The sequence below is a fragment of the Macrobrachium nipponense genome, chromosome 18 (assembly GCF_015104395.2).
Source record: "Macrobrachium nipponense isolate FS-2020 chromosome 18, ASM1510439v2, whole genome shotgun sequence".
NCBI lineage: Eukaryota > Metazoa > Arthropoda > Malacostraca > Decapoda > Palaemonidae > Macrobrachium > Macrobrachium nipponense.
Window position 1 is genome coordinate 86,698,734 of NC_087211.1, and position 22,886 is coordinate 86,721,619.

At 36.3% G+C, this 22,886-nt stretch overlaps 1 protein-coding gene across 1 annotated transcript in view; it reads left to right on the forward strand.

Moving 5' to 3' along the window:
- Window positions 1-22,886, forward strand: part of LOC135196701 (uncharacterized) — a 750,202-nt gene that overhangs the window by 364,580 nt on the left and 362,736 nt on the right. The window contains exon 2 of the mRNA XM_064223533.1: window positions 13,417-13,625. Within this exon, the coding sequence (XP_064079603.1) occupies window positions 13,434-13,625 (192 nt within the window). The 5' untranslated portion in view covers window positions 13,417-13,433. The remainder of the gene's footprint in view (window positions 1-13,416; window positions 13,626-22,886) is intronic.

Genomic DNA, 22,886 nt, shown 5'->3' on the forward strand with positions numbered 1-22,886 from the left:
CTCCTATCTGGTGACTTCAACTTTCCTTTCGTTAGAATGGAAGAAACGAATAGGAGATTGTGGTGTACTTATACATTATAAAAAAGAGAGTAATAGTAGTGCGAAGATAAGAGGCAATTTGAAAAAGCTATTAGATATGCTACTAGAATACAACATTCAACAAATAAATCACCTGCCAACAAGAAAGGAAAATGCTTTAGACCTAGTATTTGTGAACGAGATGAATTATGTTTAAAGAAATAATAGTTTATAATGCGAGTATTTCAGACCATAATGTCATAGAATTAACAGTTCATTCCAAAGCAAGTGAAAATAGAGATAAGCAAGAAATGAAAAGTGGGAAGGATATGGAAAATACAACTTCTACAGTAAAAATATAAAATGGTCAGAAATTAATGAAGATTAAACAAAGATTGGGATAACATTTTCGTAAGTGATGACATAAGGGTAAATACGGAGATATTATATAAAATATTGGAGAAAATAGTGGAAAAATATATACGAAGAAGAAAAGTAAACATAATTCCATGCATACAAGAGACAGAAGGATCTTGTTCCAGAAAATCAGAAAGTGGAAAAAAGGTCCTTGCAAAAGAAAAAAATACATGGAAAGTATTATAGAACAGTAAAAAGGTAAGATAGAAAATGCAGAACAAAAGATTATACAATCAAAGAAAATGAAAAACGGGACTTGGAAGAAAAACCCTATTAAATATCAAGCAAAACCCCAAACTATTATACTCATAGCGAAGAAGATGAATAAAGAAGAATAGAAATAGGCCCTCTGAGAATTGAAGGGAGATTAACGAATGAAAAAAAGGAAATTTGCAACATACTGGCAGAACGATATAAGAGAGAATTCACCCCTAGAATAGATAATGAAGATAATGATATAGAAGTAAGGGAGAAAATAGTGAATATTTTAGGCTGACATAGAAATTAATGAAGCTGATATTGTGCAGGCAATTAATGAAATTAAAAATGGAGCTGCTGCAGGGCCGGATGGAGTCCCTGCTATTTGTTAAAGAAAGTAGTTCATTCTATCGCAAAGCCACTTGCAATATTATTAAGACAAAGTGTAGATACAGGCAGATTTATGATGAGCACAAATTAGCATATATCACCCCTACTTTCAAAAGTGGATCAAGACTAGAGGCAAGTAATTATAGGCCTGTGATCTAACATCACACATATGAAAGTGTATGGAAGGGTAATGAAGAAAAATATTATGAAACATTTAATAAAAAATAATGTTTGTTTAATATAGGACAACACGGTTTCGTACCCGGAAAAAGTACACAAAACCCAACTGTTAGTCCACCGTGAGAACATATTCAAAAATATGAAAAGCGGAAATGAAACAGATGTGGTTTATTTAGACTTTGCAAAAGCTTTTGACAAAGTAGACCATAATATATTAGCAAAGAAAATTAGAAAACACAATATCGTAGATAAAGTAGGAAGATGGTTAAAAGAATTTTTACACAACAGAAAACAGATAGTTATTGCAAACGATGAGAAATCGGATGAAACCAAGGTAATATCCGGTGTGCCACAAGGTACGGTGTTAGCTGCAATATTGTTTGTTATTATGATTGAAGACATAGACAGTAATGTTAAGGATTCGGTAGTGAGTAGTTTCGCTGATGACACAAGAATAAGTAGAGTAATTACTTGTGATGAAGATAGGAACGCTCTACAAGAGACCTTAACAAAGTATATGATTGGGCAGAGGTAAATAGGATGGTATTTAACTCTGATAAATTTGAATCAATAAATTATGGAGACAGAGAAGGAAAGCTATATGCATATAGGGGAACCTAATAATGAGACAATCACAATAAGGAAGCAGTTAAAGACCCTTGGTGTGATGATGAATAGGAACATGTTATGCAATGATCAAATAGCAATTCTGTTGGCAAAATGTAAAGCAAAAATGGGAATGTTGTTACGGCACTTCAAAACAAGAAAAGCTGAACACATGATTAGCTTTATAAAACATATGTTCGTAGTCCACTTGAATATTGCAATATGATATGGTACCCACACTATCAAAGGATATTGCACAAATAGAGAGTGTACAAAGGTCCTTTACAGCTAGAATAGAAGAAGTTAAGGACCTAGACTACTGGGAAAGACTACAATCCTTAAAATTATATAGTCTAAAAAGGAGAAGAGAACGCTACATGATAATTCAGGCATGGAAACAGATAGAAGGAATAACAGAAAATATCATGGAACTAAAAATATCAGAAAGGAGCAAGCAGAGGTAGAATAGTGCCCAAAACTATACCAGAAAAATAAGGAAAGCACACAGGACATTAATCCACTACGCACCAGCATCGATAATGCAGCGTCTATTCAATGCGTTGCCAGCTCATCTGAGGAATATATCAGGAGTGAGCGTAGATGTGTTTAAGAATAAGCTCGACAAATATCTAAACTGCATCCCAGACCATCCAAGATTGGAAGATGCAAAATATACCGGAAGATGTACTAGCACTCTCTGGTAGACATTAGAGGGCGCCTCACACTGAGGGACTGGGGCAACCCGAACGAACTGTAAAGGTCTGTAAGGTAAGGTAAGGTCTGCTCTCGGTAATTAACAACAACCTTTATTTAAAGTCTCTTTGTAACTATCTCCAACCCTCTCTCTCTCTCTATCTCTCCTCTCTCTCTCGTCTCTCTCTCTCTCTCTCTCTCTCTCTCCTTCTTCTTCTTTTTCTTAGACGAAAATCTCTTAAGAATTATCCCTCGTCTCTCTCTCTCTCTCTCTCTCTCTCTCTCTCTCTCTCTCTCTCTCTCTCTCTCTCCTTCTTCTCTTTTTCTTAGACCAAAATCTCTTAAGAATTATCCCCCGTCTCTCTCTCTCTCTCTCTCTCTCTCTCTCTCTCCTCTCTCTCTCTCTCTTCTATGTTTTGCTCAGTAATTAACACTTATTTTTACTCTCTCTCTCTCTCTCTCTCTCTCTCTCTCTCTATTTTTCTATGTTTTTGCTCTCGGTAATTAATACTTTTATATTTATACTCTCTTTGTAACTAATCTCTCTCTCTCTCTCTCTCTCTCTCTCTCTCTCTCTCTCTCTCATCTCTCTCTCTCTCTCTCTCCCTTTTCTATGTTTTGCTCTCAGTAATTAACACTTATTTATACTCTCTCTCTCTCTCTCTCTCCTCTCTCTCTCTCTCTCTCTCTCTCCTTTTTCTATGTTTTGCTCTCAGTAATTAACACTTATTTATACTCTCTCTCTCTCTCTCTCTCTCTCTCTTTTAAGATAATTTTTACTCAGAGTAATATACACGAATTTAGGAGTTGAAATGTCATTCCTGTTTGAAATATTAAACGTTTTGTACCGCGCTGAATGATGTATTGTTGGGACTTGTGTCTCTTTTGTAATTTTATTTTTTTATTCATTCGCTTTTTACGAGAGGCGAACGAATCAGAATCCGGTTCTTGACGCGTTCGAATGCGTGCGTTCTCTCGTCTCTGGTATATATCCGGCTTTTATTTGGAGGATATTGTTTCCAACGTTACGGACAATTTGTCCTCGCCTCTCTTTGGCGACTTAATGAGCTATTGTAGCCAAGGTAAAAAAAAAAAAAAAAAAAAAGGGAAAAATATGTCTCCATTTTTTATCTGCTGTTATTGTGAGAAATTTATTGCGTTTGTTGTGCCATTTTTATTGCATTTCTAATTTTTTTTTTGCCAGAGGGGATATTTGCTTCTGTAGAATTAAGTGATTCTTTTGTGATGCGCTATTTCATGTTTCTTTTCATTTTGTTTATGTACTAAGGCATACTTACTTTGACATTATACACATTTAGGCGAACGTGATGGTATATATTCTGTATATGTACACACACACATACACACACACTTATATATATGTATGTATGTATGTATGTATGTATAGTGTGGGTGTGTGTGTGTGTATATATAACTGAATCACGATATATATATATATTTTTATTTCTTCAGTCTGCTAATTGAAGGACAAGAGGTCGAAAGGCCTTGCAGAACTCCATCGTTTCTCTTTCCTTCGTGAATCTCTCTCTCTCTCTCTCTCTCTCTCCTCTCTCTCCTCTATATATATATATATATATATATATATATATATATATATATATACATATACATACATATATATATATATATATACATATACATATATATATATATATATATATATATATATATATATAATATATATATCATCGTGATTTATTCATACATCCACATCATACAAAAAAATGGATTATCTATGAACGTAAACTATATATTGCCCCAGTAGCTCATTACAGTCGTATCTGTTTACAAAATGGACGAATGGAAGTGACTCGTCATTTCCACCACCGAATGGAAAAAAATGACTAAAAAGGAATAAAAAAAGTACGAGCACCTCACCCCCCCCCCCCCCCCCCCCCCCCCCCCCCCCCCCCCCCCCCCCCCCCCCTTCCCCCCCCCACCCCTACCCCCCCCCCCCCTTCCCCCAGCTGGCGTGATTTAAAGGGCATTGTAGTAGTTACCCATGAATTTACATAATGTCATTTTCCACCAGATATATGATGTGTCGTAATGATTTAATTTATACGGAATTTTTTTGTTTTTTGGTTGGGGGGGGGGGGGCGGAGGCCCGTTGGATTTTTTTTTTTTTCATATTTTGAGGGATGTTATTCAGGTTATATTTTATGGGTTTGTTGTATTTTTGTTGTTTGACTAATGTACTTGTAATGTATTATGTATACATAATCTATTACGATTTATCGCTTGAAAGGTAGTTGTCATAAAACTAGGGTTTTTTTTAATTTACTCTATCTTACAATTTACTTCGTTGCTTGCCTATTTCTGTTTGAGAGAGAGAGAGAGAGAGGGACCGGAGGACGAGATGAGAGAGAAGAGAGAGAGGGAGATGAGAGAGAGAGAGAGATAAGGGGGTGGGGTGACATGTAATACCCCGTGGGGAAATCTAACATTGGATGCTTATTTTCCCAAAGAGGGTTAAACTGTCTCTACCCCCTCTGCCCTGGATTTGCAACCGCTTTGGCAAACGCCCGAAAGAGGATATATATTTATATATATATATATATATATATATATATATATATATATATATATATATATATATATTATAATAGCAGTAGAGCCCGCACTTACCTACTGTCAAGCATTATTGCCGAGTTAGTAAATTCATTTTTTTTCTTCTGTAGCCAGATTTATTGTCGGAAAAAAAACAACCGGCCGTTACTTAGCGTGAAAGGAGAAATAATTCTCCCCTCTCCCGCACTTCCATTTATAGTGTCGTAAACAGCATTTTATATCGGGGGAAAATAAAGGCCGGAAGTGCGGCATTGTCTCGTAAAAATAATGTCTGTATTTGCCACGTGGAAATGGCGCGGCTGACCTTAGATTCGCGCTCGAATTCGGGTTTTTTTTTCCGACGAAGCGAGATGGAAGAATTAGGAAAAGAATAATCGAAGTGGAAAGGGTGGTTGGATGCTAGCTTGCTTGGGAGATGCGATGAAGGAAGCTGGATAGGTAATGATAACGCGTAAGATAAGTATATTGATCGATACGCAACCGAAATATATATATATATATACATATATATATATATTGATATATATATATATAGTATATATATTATATATATATATATATATATATATGTGTGTGTGTGTGTGTGTGTGTGTGTGTGTGTGTGTGTGTGTATTATTTAGGACTCAAATTAGGATCGAACCAATGTCTTTTCAATTGAAAGACGAGACCGCTGACAAACCAGGCAGGCCACACAATCGAAAGGCCTGGGTTCGATCCTGAGGTGTGAGTCAGAAATTTATTTCTGTTCCACACGTTAATATTGTGCTTTCTCAGCTTCAGTAAATACCTACCTCAGAGTGATAATACTTTTAATAAGTCCTTCGCTGCAATACATCCTAAGTTGCTTTATGAGAAGGAACTGTGTATTGTTTGATATCTGTCAGATGTGGAAGCTTTTCAATGAGGGTGAAATGAGAAGGGTAATTTATTATGTTTTCTTCGATTTTGACGACTTAATTTACATGTATTTTATATTTTACCCCATTTTTATGAAGTGATTATGTTCACAGTCTGCTACTAATACGGGAAATCGTATTAACTATGTAAAACGTTTAGTGGAAATGTTAAAGAATACGAGCATTGTAATTACGCGTTGCATCCTCGCAAAAAAAAGCAATCAACAAATTGACTGAACTTTAATATTATCGGGTACAGCCTAAAGATAGATAGATGCATTTTGCTTTATGAACACTTTTAATTATTGGGCTGCTGATGCGTCGTAACGAGCCTTCTGCATAATATATGCACTTGAATATGTACCTATGCATATCCAAACAGTTACACACTTGACACAGACATTTATAAATGTATGATTTTATAAACTGGTATTAAAATTAACATTTATGTTTTACATAAAACCGGGTGGTGATTGTCTTTATTGTTAAAAATACCCGATGTTGCTGTACATTATGACAAGTATTCTGTATAATATATACACGTACATTTATACCTACATATGCGAACAGATACACGCACACGCATAAATATATGTTTTTTATGAATACTTATGACAACTATCATTTATATTTTACATAATAACAAGGTGTTGATTGTCTGTCGTTTAATATATTGAGGTTGCTGATCATTTTAACGAGTTCCCTGTGTAATATATGCGCGTTAATATAATATCATTCACAAGAAAATACGCATTTTTTTTAGATTGTTATTATAACCATCATTATTAACTTGCGTAATAACCAGGTTAATCATTCACAAATATGCTCATTTTTTTTAGATTGTTATTATAACCATCATTATTAACTTGTGTAATAACCAGGTTAATCATTCACAAATATGCTCATTTTTTTTAGGACTGTTATTAATAAACCAATGTTATCATAAACCATCATTAATAACTTTTGTAAATACAACCAGGTTAATTTTTTCATTCACAAAATATGCTCCTTTTTTAGATTGTTATTTATAAACCATTATCATTAAACTTGGCGTAATAACCAGGTTAATTATTCACAAATATACGCATTTTTTTAGATTGTTATTATAACCATCATTATTAACTTGCGTAATAACCAGGTTCAAACTGCTTTTATTATTTAATATATCTAAGTTGCTGACGAAAATTAGAACCAGTTATGATTTTATTTTCTTTATCTAAGCTTCATTTATGTTAGGTTATGGTAATCAAGAATAAAGAGAGAGGACTATAATTGTTCTCCCTCTATCCATTTCTCTCTCATTTTACTGACCTAATATTTTGCATCAACTTGACACAAGTTGTTTATTTGTTTACTTGCAAGGAAATCAGAATGTTTTTATTTTTTTTTATCCTTGTCCACACTTGCCTTTCATCTCTTTTTTTTTTCATTCTCCTTTTTTCCTATTCGTCTAGTACTCATCTTTCATCTGTCACTTTTGACTTTTTTCCTTTTTCCTTTTTTTCCTATTTTTTCCCTTTGTTGCCTTAAGTCAGATTAAGTCTGTAGAAAAAGCATTGTGAAAAATCCATTCATTAGCTTTGAGCAATGCTACTGAATATAGAACTCCTTTCCTTCCCCCTCTCGTCTCATGAACCATTTGACCTGCACATTTATCACTTTTTTTTTCTTTCTTGCCTTAAGTCAGATTAAGTCTGTAGAAAAAGCATTGTGAAAAATCCATTCATTAGCTTTGAGCAATCCTACCTGAATATAGAATTCCTTTCCTTCCCCCTCTCGTCTCATGAACCATTTGACCCGCATTTTTAAAAGAGGCGTGGAGGTCACTATTTTAGAAGCGCTATTTCTATCGACGTTTATTTTTGTACTAGTAATCTACTTTGAATTCAGCAGCCAAGCTTGTGTTAATCGCTGTGCCTTTGAAAACGAATCGGTTGCATGATCCAGTGCTTTCAAGTCAAAGCGTATGAGATTAGGTGAGGTAAGTAGGGTTAAAAAAGATAATAAACATCGCTATATATTAATCATATTTCGCTACCTCGCCGTCTTTACTAATCTCTCGGAACTGTGACAACTTTACAGGACAGCTTAATAAAAGAAATAAATGGATATATATATATATATATATATATATATATATATATATATATATATATATAATTAAATAAGTAAATAGAAGAAAGTAATAGACGACGATTTATATCCTCCCCTACTTGTGCGTTCATTGCCTCACTCCTGAGAATACTATCTATAAGAAAGAAAGCGAACGTGCCTCATCCCCCATATAAAAAGAATCACAAGGCGCGCTTTCCTCCAGGGAGCGATCGTTAAGCGCCAGCTTTACTCACGAAATGAACGCATTCCCCGTAAACGTTCAAAGTGAGCGTTCAGATGCACGGGGGAAAAAGATGGAGAAGAGCCCTCTACAGCCGTCATAATGTTCCCTCCGGCGATCGTATAGATAACCCTCACGATTTTCCTATAGTGTAGATTTTTTTTTATATATAGGTTTTCGCTCTTTTATTGGGCTTATTTATGAGAGTTTTAATGCGCGTTTTGTGCTCCGTAGCGCTTCTAACTCTGATTGAATGTGCGTCTCCTGGTAGATATTTTATATCTCCTGGTAGATATTTTATATCCTGATAAGTATTTCTCATGTAAATATTTTATATCTCCCGGCAAATATAGTATATATCCCTTAGCAAATGGTTTATATTTCTTGGTAAATATATTATAATCTGGTAAATATTATATATTTTGATAAATGTTTTATATCTTGATAAATATTTTATATATTCCGGTAAATATTTTATATTCTCGTAAATATTTTGTATCCTTGGAAATATTTTTATCTCATAGCAAATATTTTAGATCTCTTGATAAATATGATGTATGTCTTTGTAAATTTGTTATACCTTAATAAATATTTTACATCTACGATGGCTTTGGAGTATAGTATAAGTTGTTATTGAAATAACTTACTGTTTCATCCCGTGGCTTCTGTCAGAAGTGAATAATGCTTATAGTAGGAAATATTCTACGTAAAGTAATGGTAAATGCCTCATATGACAATAAACATTGCGTATAAAAATATATGGGGCCTTTACAACAGTAGATTCTTTTGTTTTTATCCTACAACTTTGTTTAGCGGGATTTTTATGAGGGTGTGTGTGTGTTTATGTCCTCGATGCAGGCTTAGGTTTGCCCTGTACATGGACATTTTATATTTACGAATTTTGCCTTTGGTAAGCTGGGATGTTTGTTGTCGTGAAAGTTGGTCAGGGAATATACTTAGGGACCTGTTTGTGTTGTATTTTTAGGCGCGCACACACACACACATATATATGTGTGTGTGTATGTGTATATATATATATATATATATATATATATATATATATATATATATATATATATATATATATATATATATATATATATATATATATATATATATATATATATATATATATATATATATATATATATATGAATAATTATTGTAGTTTTTGTGCTAATTGTTTCTGATGAGCATTACGATGCGGGGGAATATACGCAATTTAATTTTAATTATTGTTTAGAAACGTAAGACATGAGGGTCTGTATTTGGCCTTAAAAGGCCTTGGTTCGCCATTTGGTTATAGTTAAACCATTTATCTTGATAGCCATTAACATGTATAAAAAGTAACCTTTTTCATCATATTTATAACTTGACTTGTGTTCTGTGTCATTCCATAGAATTATTTACTGTATTTGTTAGGATTACTATTTAATGATTGACAGTATGGGCATTTACCGTCAAGACAAGTGCCATTTACGAGAAGGATCAAGTCATTTTATAATAAAGGCTATGTAATTTAATAAGGCCATTTATCGTATGTAAAGCCTTTTACTGCCGCGACCGAAGCAGGTCGGCTTTTACTCTCTGCGACATTTGTTGGGACCGTATCACGAAAAAGGACATTTATTGGCCGTGACCCCCGGGGATTTATCGTAACCAAAAGTCCATTTTGTTTAATCATTAACGAAAGCCATTTACTGCCACGGCCGAGGGCCATTTATCGCGCAGTAATATCGACGCCACTTTATGGCCTTTGCATCGTCATGATCCTACAATTGCGAGGCTGAAGTATGATGATGCAAGCTTTTTGCTTTAATCCCTGTTTTTGTTTTCCGGCCGTTAAAAGAGATCACGACGGGTTTCCATTTGCCATTTTTGGCCTCCGGCTCCAATTGTGAATACACGCCCCCCTTAATTGCGACGACAGGCAATCATGTCTGTCACTATTTGTCTTTGCGCAGGTTGTAATATCTGTCGCGGGCGCGAAGGGACGGGAGGAGGGGGAGGAGGAGGAGGGAGGAGGAGGAGGTGGAGGAGGTAGAAGAGGAAGAGGAGGAAAAGGAGGTGGAGGAGGAAAGGGGAAGAGGAGGTGGTTAAGGTAGAAGAGGAGGAGGAGGAAAAGGAGGTGGAAAAGGTAGAAGAGGTGGAGGAGGAGGTGGAGGAGGTAGAAGAGGAGGAGGAGGAGGAGGAAAAGGAGGTGGAGTAGGAGTAGGTGTAGGAGGAGGAGGAAAAAGGAGGTGGAGGGGTAGAAGAGGAGGAGGTAGAGGAGGAGAAGGCATCATATGTGTATATACATATACATATTATCCAGGAGATATTGAACGATAGCAATTACGTTTGCAACACAATGGGATCTCACTTTGTGGATTTTGCAACGTTGACTTTGAATGCATGAGAGAGAGAGAGAGAGAGAGAGAGAGAGAGAGAGAGAGAGAGAGAGAGAGAAGGGGAGGCGGACGCCTAGCATCTACGCCCCGCCCCGCCCCTTTCCATCCCATGGAATATATTATCCACGAGGCAATTTCCTCACGGGCAGAACAGATATATGTAGATCATAAGACAAAACATATGCGTAGATTTATATGAAGTCCTTTTTGCTGTGCGAATCGATAATGGCTGTACTTTCTTCAGACTTTTGTCCATAATAGTGACATATTTCTCCTGCTAGGGGAGGCTAAATGTTCCCGTAAGTCCAATTCACCCGTTGGCGATATTGGTGTGTGTGTGTGTATGGATGTGTGTGTGCATGTTTGTTTGTTTGCTTACGTTTGTTTACACACACACAAACACGCCTAAACTGTTCGTGTAAGTCCGTTTTACCAGTTGGCGATATTGGTGTATGTGTATGTATGTGTGAGTGTTAGCATGTTCGTTTGTTTGCTTACGTGTGTTTACACGCAAACACACACACACACACACGCCTAAACCTGTTGGCGATATTGGTGTGTGTATGTATGTATGTGTGCATGTTTGTTGTTTGCTTACGTGTGTTTACACACAAACACACAACAAAGAAAGAGTCCGTACATTATTCTTTAATCCCTGGCAATGGAAGCCCCGGAACCGAGCACACCTGGTGCGAGAGCGTTTTCGATTATTGCCGGTAAATACGTGTATCGCTTTACGAGATATTAGAGAAAATGGTGACAAAACACCCCAGCGGATTATCCTTTGCAAGGAACGCTGATCGCCCCTTCGCTCGAGAGGAACTGGGTCAAAGGCATTTCACTTCGTTGTGATGGTGGTGGTGACTGTGTGTGTGTTTGTATGTGTGTTTTGTGTTTGTATATCCCGTCGTCTTTATGTCTGTGTAAGTCTCTCTCTCTCTCTCTCTCTCTCTCTCTCTCTCTCTCTCTCTCCAGTCAAGGAAATGTTTATTTATTTGTTATTTGTGTATATATCTCTCTCTCACCTGTCAAGGAAATGACTCTCTCTCTCTCTCTCTCCAGTCAAAGAAATGACTCTCTCTCTCTCTTTCTCTCTCTCTCACCAGTCAAAGAAATGGCTCACTCTCTCTCTCTCTCTCTCTCTCACCAGTCAAGGAAATGACTCTCTCTCTCTCTCTCTCTCTCTCTCTCTCTCTCTCTCTCTCTCTCTCTCTCTCTCTCTCTCTCTCTCTCCTGTTATCGAAGTGACTCTGTATATGACTAAACGTCTGGATATGTCTGTCTTTTATTCTGCCTCCTTTTGTTTCTCTCTCTCTCTCTCTCTCTCTCTCTCTCTCTCTCTCTCTCTCTCTCAGATGAGGTACGAAGTATGATTGCAAGGGCTCGGTGCTAATGCTCGGTAAGTGTGAGCATTGCCCGTGATCGATGTTCCTATTGAGACCGTAAACGCAAATGATATTCGGTAATTTATAATAGCTATTATTTGCTGAGGCACTTATGGATTCTTCTGTGATGGTGTGTCCTTCATACATACATACATACAGAATTTGGAGTTGTGTATTTCATGTTGCTGGTTAGTTAATGTTGTTGGTTGGAGACAGTATATTCCGGAGATATTTTAATGATTTAGTATATTTAAGTCATGGATATATATATATAATATATATATATATATATATATATATATATCATATATAAATATATAATATAAGTAACAGTTAATCACATCCATTTCCTTGGATTCATATACATACTATCGAGCTACAATGCCCTCCTAATATCTAATTCGCTCTACCCACCTCGGAATAATATACTTTCATATAGCTTAACCTAAAGGGAAATTTTTCTCGATAAGAGACTTGCCTTTCAAAATCCCAGGCAAGTCTATTATCGAGAAAAAATTCCCCTTCGGTCAAGCGTATATGAAAAATATATTAATTCCGAGGTAGAGCGAATTAGATATTAAAGGATATTGTAGCTCGATATATATATATATATATATATATATATATATATATATATATATATATATATATATATATGTGTGTGTGTGTGGTGTGTGGTGTGCGTGCGTGTTTGTGTGTGATTATGTGTGCGCGCTGGCAACATGTTTGTATTTGTGTACACTCGCTTTTCCTTCAGTGTGTATGTATAATATATATATCCATATATAATATATAGATATATATATATATATATATATATATATGCTGCTATTCAAACGTATTCCAAATACCTTCAATCTCTAGGCATTATATATAAAGAAGTTTTTAAATTGTCCCAAGTTGGACTTTGCCAATATAAACTTTATACATTTCTTGGTGAGATTGTTTTATTTTTTGCTGATTCTCTTCAGTGTTTTTAGACAAAGTATTGTTAGAAATGTACTTTTCATGATGATATTAAGTATTTTTATATTTCTGGACGCTTCTCAAAACAAGTATCTAATTATGGAATGCCATCTTGTCATTTTTTTCCCACCCCTCCACACTCCTCCCCCATCCTCCTCCCCGTCCTGTCCCTCCCACACCCCATAGCCATATTGGTACTACAATACTAATCCCGGAGAGTCATTAAGCTCTACAACTAAGACCGCAGCGATAACCGCCAACTTTCTTCTTGGCATTGTCGCCCGACCCCTTAATGTGGTGTGCAATGAAGAGTCGAAATGAGAATTCTTCTCTTTCCTTTTCCCCGGCAGATGGTAACCATTAACCGATGAAATGGACTCCGAAGGCCGCACGAAGACGGGGTCGAGTCGCAGCAGTAGCAGGCGAGGCCCGCGCTCTGATTGGCGGAGCAGCAACCAATCGGGCGGCACCAATTCGTCTGCCAATCAGTACTCGTCGAGCGACGAAGACGCCGAAGTCCGCAATACCACGCGAGGATATAGGCCGTCTCAGAGGACAGGTGAGTTCTTATGAATGAGGTGTACGCCCTTTACCGTCGTCAGCTTGGAGGACGCACCTGTGCCCGGTGCTACAGGTGTGGCCAGTGCCGGTGGGAAGGTTGTTATTGCAATTACGTAATTGTGCGCACGTGTCGTGATGGGTTTCAAGGAGTTTTGGGATGTAATTTGAAACTCATTATTTACTTGGGTCTTGAAAAAGGATAATGAATGTATACGTGAGCCCTTTTTGTTATTATTGATTTGAGAACGCTGGAGAATATTTACACCTGTAAATGCTAACTACTAGTTTTTTTTTTTTTTTTTTTTTTTTTTTTTTTTTTTTACTGGGAAAAACATTGTCGTCTTGAGTTACCATACGCTTGTAGTTATTCATAACAATTGATGTGTTATGATCCGGTCACGCCATCTTTATTTTGTTTACAAACAAACATGCCACACACACCACTCAGAAAATGTATTAACCATTCCTTACTGACGAGCCTTTGGAGAATACGCAAAGTCAGACATTTATAGATATAAAAAAAACGTTTTCAACCATTACAGATCCAAAGGTCGAGAGGATCTCTGGATCTCTCGAAGTTCGTTTCTGCATAATCCACATAGATTCATTTCAGCGAAGTCGGTCCGAGTTATTATACAATACCGGGCAGGCATATAAACCTTGCTCTTGTTTACAAACTTGCCCGTTGTTTGTCTTTCATTAACTGTCGCTTTCGTTATATTAAAGGCCGGATGCCTCATCCGCTCCCTGCGAATTTTTTTTTTTTTTTTTTTTTTTTTTCCAGCGTTGCTTATTTACATGCTATCCCATGCGCAGGGTCCACTTAATTCCGATAATGCAGTTTTGGGTGGATGGCCGACGTTTTACGTTTTAACGACGTCCTCTCTTCTTCTTTTTTTTTTTTAGCGAAAAGGAAATTGAAAATGTATATGTATACTCATGTGTATGAATGTATTACCTACTCTTTATAGACCTCTCGATTTTAATTCTGAAATGTTGATAAGAACGCACCTTTTGCGAAGGCTTTCTTAAAGGCAATATGTAGATAACCTCATAATTATACCAGTTATCTGTGTGATATTAGAACTTTTTTTTTGCTTCGTAAATGATCAGGGTATACGTTCTGCTGAATAAATATACTGATCTGTTTGTTACTTTATCAGTCCCTCGTGTGGGTGTGGGGTATAAAGGAATCTTGATAACCATTGCTTGATAGAGATGAGATGTGTTACGTAAAATTGCCCATCGAGGTGAAATACAAAGCACACTGACACCCTAATGGATTTTTTATACGGTGTCGGGAAATTAAAACATTCTTATAGGCCATCATATGTTTTTAGGGAAGATGATTCTAAACGGTTCACCATTCAAGATTGTCGTTCTGTCTTCCTGATTCTAACTGCACCCAAAGGCTGCTTCGGAACTAAATCTAACATCGTGTTCCATTATTTGAGATGTGTATGCTTACGTCCATGTATCGCAACCGCCAGCTCCCGTTCAGAAACGTCAATAAAAAGGAAAAATAAAGAGGAAAATGAATGCGCGTCCCGGACATAGCAGATGTCCAGCCCTACTACAAAAGTCGTGGTGAAGCCGCTCCCGTTTTTTCCCCCTCCCCCTCTCCCCTCCCTCCTACTCCTGCGTAATGAAAGTCCTCCTCCTCCTCCTCCCTACCTCCTCCTCCTCCTCCTCCTCCTCCTCCTCCTCCCATTTTTCGTCGTCCTTCCATTGACTTTCCATTATGTTTTCGTGAAAAAAGCGACGGTAGCGGAGTATTTGTCCCTTTTGTTTTTTGACCCTCGACAAAATTGGAAGTTTATTGACGAGTGTTAGCATAAGGCTTTTGAAGGTATATAGACGTGACTTGGGCTGCGTTCTTCCTCGTCGAGGTTATTTTTTTTTCTTTTTGTTTTATGTTGTATTAGTTTTATTATTATTATTATTATTATTTATTATTATTATTATTTATTATTATTAAATTTTATTATTATTATTATTTGCAGTTTAAATGTCTTCTTTTTTTTTCAGATATAACGTTGGATATAGGTCGTGCGCCGGTCCTTACGCCATTTTAAATTAATATAAGATAAGACATTAATTTAATAGAAAATAAGAATTTAAGAGAATTTTTTTTTTTTCCTTTAAAATATTTTTCAGGTATAACGTTGGATATGTCATGCGCCGGTTTTTACGCCATTAAATTAATATAAAATAAGGCATTAATTTACTAGAAAATAAGAATTTAAGTTTTTTTTTTTTTTTTTTTTTTTTTTTTTTTTTTAAATATAACGATGGATATGTCCTGCGCCGGTTTTTACTCCATTAAATTAATATAAATTAATACATTAATTTAATAGAAAAAAAGAATTTAGGATTTTTTTTAAGATATAACGATGGATATATGTCGTGTGCCGGATCTTACACGTTATATTACCAAGAAGGATTGGCAAGATTCCGACAATAACTTAATAGACAATAAGAATTTAGGATTAATAGTACTTTGTATTTTTTTTTTTTTTTCGGAAGCGTAAATGATGTTAGATATAATTTTGGACAAATATCATGTGCCAGCTCTTCCACGTTTGCTTGCTAAAGATAATAGGAAATTCCTACTTTAAATTTATAGAAAATAAACTTTTTAGGATCATTGTTAGTCTATCTTTTATGGTTAAGAGACAGGTTGTGGGCGTTGCAGCCTAATTAATCACTTGCAGTTACAAAATTATAGAAGAAAGATTCCGACATTAAATTGATAGGCAATAAGAATTTTGGACTATTAGTATTTATCTATTATGCTTAAGAGACAAGTTTGGGCGTTGCATCCCAATAATTTAGAATTATTGCTTACTCACTCGGGGAGTAAGCCTTTGTTGTGCTTCTTCTTCTTTTTTGGGGGGCTAGGGAAGGTCTACGGAAGAGCCCAAAAAGGTCTGAAAAGGGTGGTTTGCATTTTCAACGATACAGGAATTTTAGGATTGGATATTTATGATTAATTTATTAGAATGAAAATGTAAGAAAAAATATAATGTGGATGTTAAGCAGTAAAGAACAATTATTTCTAATGAAATTTAGCTAATTTATTTAAGTTTTCGTTGGTGAAACAAGACTATTTGACCTTAGGTTTTAGAACATTTCAAATATTGCACGCGTCCCGAGTAAGCTGGAGGAAGGATCAGCGTCTTTTTCATATTGCAAACCCGTTCCCTGATATCAGCCTCGGCTATTGAACTTTTGTTACCGAAGCTTTGTCAGAAAATAAGCGATATTCTGAAGTCAAGTCGTGATTCTATCGCCAAAGCTGTTTTTTAAAAGCAATGTATGATAGATTGCCTTGTAAATAAAAATAAGTTTGGAATTATTATGTAAGCAGGCACAGGTCATGTCAAGCAAACATAAGTATGTAAGTTTCTCAAGAGTAGAGTAACGTACAAATTTTAGATATTATTTATTGACGACGAATGGAATGTAAGTGTGGAATTTTGAGCGTGTATGTATACATATGGTATCCATGTATTTTGTACATTTAGCAAGTACCATTTTATACGTATTTCTTTAGTGATGAATAACGGAGTGTCTTGAGAAAGGAGAAACTTTTTAAAATGTGGGAATGTATATGATATTAATTCAATACATAACATGCACATACGACTTTGTTGGTAGCCCATGTGAAGAAGTTAAAGAACAAGGCGTGAGCCGACCTCCAGCTTACTCAGGCTGCTAAAATCTCCGGTCAAATAGAGCGTTGTTTCACCAACGAAAATTAAAATGAATACGCTGTATTTTATTAGAAATAATTGTTCTGTGCTGCTTCAAATGCACGTTATTTATTTTTTACATTTTCTTTTTAATAAATAAATCATAAATATCCAACCCTAAGATTCCGTTTTCTTTTTAATTCAAAGCGGATAACCTTTTTCAGACCTATATAGGCTTTTCCTACCACCCCCAACTTAAACAACAACAACAACAACAAATAGTTTGTGGCCTAACTCCCCGAGTAAGCGAAAATATCACTCTGGAGAATGCTTTGAACTTTCTACAACATATTCTTTAGTTTACGTTAAAGAGCTTTACCAAGAGATAACAAGATGGAGAAAGTTAGAGGAAAGAAGGAAAGGAGATTCGTGTGTTAAGTCTCGTAATAATCAGAGAACACAGAGACACCTGGTTCTTTGATATTCTCAACCCCCTCCCCCTCCCCTCCCCTCCCCTTCCCCCTACTCTCACCTTCCCCATTCTCCTCCTCAACCAAAGGATAGAAAAAAGGAGTTTTTTTCATTATGTTCATAATGGAAATGTCGTATTCTTTCTTGCTTTATATAGAAAAGAAAATAGACACAGAGAGAGAGAGAGAGAGAGAGAGAGAGAGAGAAAGGTGGGGTTTGAGGTTGGCTCTGTCGCTTGGTTTTTGAAAGGGAGGGGGGAGTGGGGGCGGGGAGAAGGGAGGAGGTCGGTTAGGGGGGAGGTTAAGGGTTGAAGGGTGAAGGGGTGTTGGAAGCTTAATGGAAAATGAATATTTATTTCCATTGAATTATACAGTGAATAAGGTCGCCCTTTGCTTTCCCTGAAACCACTTACCGGGAAATGGCGTGTGTGCGTGCGTGCGTACCGCTCTCGCAAGCTGAGATTGGAGAGTTTACCCAATATATTTTTTGAATGAGATTTTGGAAAGAAACCCCTTCCCCCCCTCCTCTTATCCTTCTCCTCTTTCCACCTTTCCCTTATCCTCATCCCCTCGTTATCCAGCCCACTCTCTCTCTCTCTCCTCTCTCTCTCTCTCTCTCTCTCTCTCTCTTCCAACCTCGCAGTTCCCCCCTTTTTCAAGTCATTCCGAAAAGAGGGATTGTAGTTTATTCAGCGCGAGTCCAATTTAGAGTGTTTTGAGTATTTGGCTGCATATATGCATATATTTTTTTTTTCTTTTTTGCGTATTTTTTTCGGGAGGGTCCAGCTGATACGCAGAAAAATGCTCCACTCGTTTTGTTGTTTTTGTGTTTTTTTGCACATTCTTCAGCTGTATGTTGAATGATTGTTTCAGTCTCTTTCGCACTCTCTTTAAAGATAGCACCTCTCTCTCTCTCTCTCTCTCTCTCTCTCTCTCTCTCTCTCTTTACAAAGATAGCACTTCATTTTCTCTCTCTCTCTCTAATCATTAGGACACTGTGAATGAACAGTAAAACCTGCTCCAAGAGATAAGTGAGCACACAATGTCTCCTCGGATGGACTGACAGCTCTTTGAGACATCCTAATCCTTGTAATTTCATGCTATGAAGGTGAATTTTTTAAAATCATTATGAAGAGTAAATGAAATAGATCTTGGGGAAAAGTGTATTTGATGAAGTAAGGAATCAACTCAGTCTGACAGATGTACAGGATATCGTTCAAGATCTGAAATTAAATGGAAGATTTATCGTGTATTAATCAGAATTCATGAGAGGTTCGAAATTATATATATATATTTATATATATATATATATAAATATATATATATATTATATATTGTATGTATATATATATATACATATCTATCTATATTTATATATACTACATACATACTTACATACATATATACATACATACATACATACATATGTACATATAGATATCACTTCAGCAAATGGAAAACGGAAAAGTATTAAAGTATTTGGCATTGCTAAGAGACATTAACAAACTGTATGAAGAATCGCTTTTGGTATTTTCTTCCTTTTAGCTTAAATTGTGCAGACAAAACACGTATCAGATGGGGTAAAACGCTCTGAACAAAACACGAACACCTCAAAGAAAAGGGCTTAAGAAAAGTCGATAGGTTATTGGCAGATTTATAATAGTTTCGGTTTATATGAGAGGGGACGTTTGGGGTATGAAGTAGATGAGAAAAATAGTAAGCAAGGGGGGTTAATAAAGACTATATATAAGATAAGAACAGATGGTGGTTGCTCTAGTTTCAGACGGTACACAGGAAATCGTGTTAAGTCTGCTCCTTCTCTCCAGAGTTTTTAAAGTTTTTATGGTCAGAGTTTAAAAAAAAAATATTTAAAAAATGTTAAATCTGTTGATCACTGAAAAACACCAATATGCATAAAAGGAAGATATGGTTCTATAAAGACATAACGCCATTAAAGTCTTTTGACTAATTTTGAGACACTTGCAGTAATAAGTTGAAGTGACACAAAGAAGAGTCTCTCTCTCTCCTCTCTCTCTCTCTCTCTCTCTCTCTCCTCTCTCTCTCTGGCCTCATTAGACGTTGGCCATCAATGGAGACCATTATGGCTGTGAGTTGAGGATTATCCCCAGTCTGACCCACTGATTGCAGTCTTGGACATTGTATCCGAACTCCCTCAACGTTATAGCCAATCAGAAATAGCAAGTCAAATTATATATATATATATATATATATATAATTATATATATATCATACAAAACAAAACATTCATACATACAAGTGCTTTCTTGTAGATGATAGACTCTAGAATGTTTTAACCTTGTCTGTTTTGTGTGTTTGTTTTTTGTTTGGTTTTTATTTTGAGGTGAAGGTTGCTAGCTGTACACCCTACCCCCGTGGATGGTCAGTGGTCTTTAGGTTCTGACATTATTTTTTTGTTGGTCACCCATCCCAGTTATATTATCAGCCAGACGCAGCGTTGCTAAACTTCCTATAAAGGAAGACGAAGATATATGGAATAATGTATTCTCCTGGAATATATATAATATATATCTTATATATATATATATATTATATTATATAATAATATTATATAATAATATTTATAATATATATATAATTTAAAACAATCTCGGTAAACGTTTAAATCCAGACCGTTGGTTTGATTTGCTGCCGTATTGATTTTCAGGCTACATGGGATAGAATATGTTCTCTCGTTTGGTGGCAGATTTTTTGACCAGGGATTTTCATCCTTTTTTTTTTTATTTTTGCGTAGTTTTTTCACTTTATTTATTTTGTAGTGTGTGTGTGTGTGTTGGATCCTAACATCCTGAGCCTGAACCGCAGAGAAATATGGCAATCGTAATTTTAGGCAAAATAGATTATACAGATCATAGTAATATGTTTAATTATCACTGAATATTTTCTGATATCGTGAACTGAAACGCATTCAATCAATGTGATGTTAGATTTAGGATGATGCTACTTCCTGCTCCTCCTCCTCCCTTCCCCTACTATTAGGTTTCCATTGGTGCCATTTCACTATTCCTTCCCCACCATTTCATGCCTTTGTCTTATTTGCAACCCTCCTCCTCCTCCTCCTCCTCCTCCTCCAAATGTTCCTTCAAACTCCTGTTTCGTGTGTTTGACTAGTAGGTATATTCGAAGTACCTCTTTGAAGAAATGTTATGTCCCTACATTGAAGAGCTTTGTGTTGGTGCAAATTCGTCTTTATGGAAGGCAATTACTTGTAATGCTCTCCCCATTCAACTGGCCTTTGATTGTGCAATTCTAATTTTGCCTCGCGTGCGATATTGCTTTTCTTGGAAGTCGGGATATTGTAAGTAATTATTTTCCTCTTCATTATTTGTTTGCCCTTTTTTTCGTTGCTTTTTAGTGGTCATTTTATATTTGTGTTATGTCAGGGCTTCATTATACCTCATTGTTATTTTTTTCGGATTCTAATTGCCACTCATTTTTGTTGGAGTTGACATGAAAGTATAATGAGGGTTGGCATTTGTAGGAAAATTATTTTTAAATTGCCATAAGTATGGTTAGAAAGCGCGGTTGGCCTTGTTAGTGTGAATTAGGTTATATTCGAGTGTGTCGATTATCTGACAGAGAGAGAGAGAGAGAGAGAGAGAGAGAGAGAGATTCAGTAATGAAATTAAAATTTCATCGTCTGAGATAATTAGTGACTGGGCTAACCAGGTTTTATAAGGTATGTTTGGATGAGGGAAAGGTTCCATAGGTATGAATGAGAACAACAGTTGCTCTCTTATATATAAGTAAAGGGTAGCAAGGTGCTTACGATTTACACCAAGGAATTCGCATTGCAAAATTTGGATTCTGTCATAAGCTTTTATTGGTCCGTGTGTGTCTTATTCATCTCCCCATGTCGATTCTTCTGTCATCTTTCCTAGTTTCTCAGACAAAATCCTTCGGTCTTCCCTCTATTTTAAGTAATGTTAAGCTCATGTGATCCTTACAGTCACCTCTGTTTTCAGTTTTTACGGTGTCAGGAAGCTTGTACTGAATCTCTCTTTATAACTGTACCGTATTCCTGGAAAGGTATCATTTTACGAAGGCAATAATAACGCTCTCTCTCTCTCTCTCTCTCTCTCTCTCTCTCTCTCTCTCTCTCTCTCTCTCTCTCTCTCTCTCACCCTTTGTGTGTGTGTGTGTGTGCAAAAGCTTTAAATTTTCCGTTTATTTGTCCTACTTTTGGTACATAAAAAATATCGGTTCATACCACAAGACATCTGTCTTGAATAATGCTGACTCTGGTGTTTTCGTTTCGAGGAATTGTCAAGACATCCAAGATAGTCCTTGAAATAAAAAAATAAAAAAAGCGAAATTAAAAGTGGGAAAAAAAGAAGAGAGCAGATCCCTTAACCGGAAGATATTAATAGGAGAGAGAGAGGAGAGAGAGAGAGAGAGAGAGAGAGAGAGAGAGAGAGAGCATCTCGTATTTCACTCGTGAGAGCGCCTGACTTGAGGTGTGTATATCTCAGGTCTCGGGGTTTTTGGAAGCGGACTTGACTTTTATCTAAAGGCGAGATTCGGCCTTCATCCAACGGCGATGTGACCCTAACGACTGCTGAGATAATAATGGGGCGGTGTGCGCGCGTGTATTCGACCGTTTTTTTTTTTTTTTTTTTTTTTTTTTTTTTTTTTTTTTTTTTTTTTTTTTTTTTTTTTAGTAGAAGTTTAATATTGTTGACTTATCGAGGCGAGCGGATAACGCCGTTTTGAGAATGCGCGAACAAATATTTTCGGGCGGGAAGCATCGTCTCTTCACTTTTGGTTCCGCCCTTCGTGAAGACTTTTGCCCTCAGTTGTAGTTTGCTACTGTTTTTTTTTATCTATTTGTTTACATATTTTCTAGTTTATTTTGTGTCTAAATCATCAAAGGATGGGATATCTAAGTGCTTTTATATTTTATTTATTCAATTTTGTGATATACTTCAACCATCAGGGTCATTTTCAACGCATCTCAAACATGGTACGTTGGATGCACTACAAACAACCCTCTGGAGACCTTTAGTAAGTCACCTCAGTCAGGTACGCCCTCGCCCACCATAATAAGGACGCCCA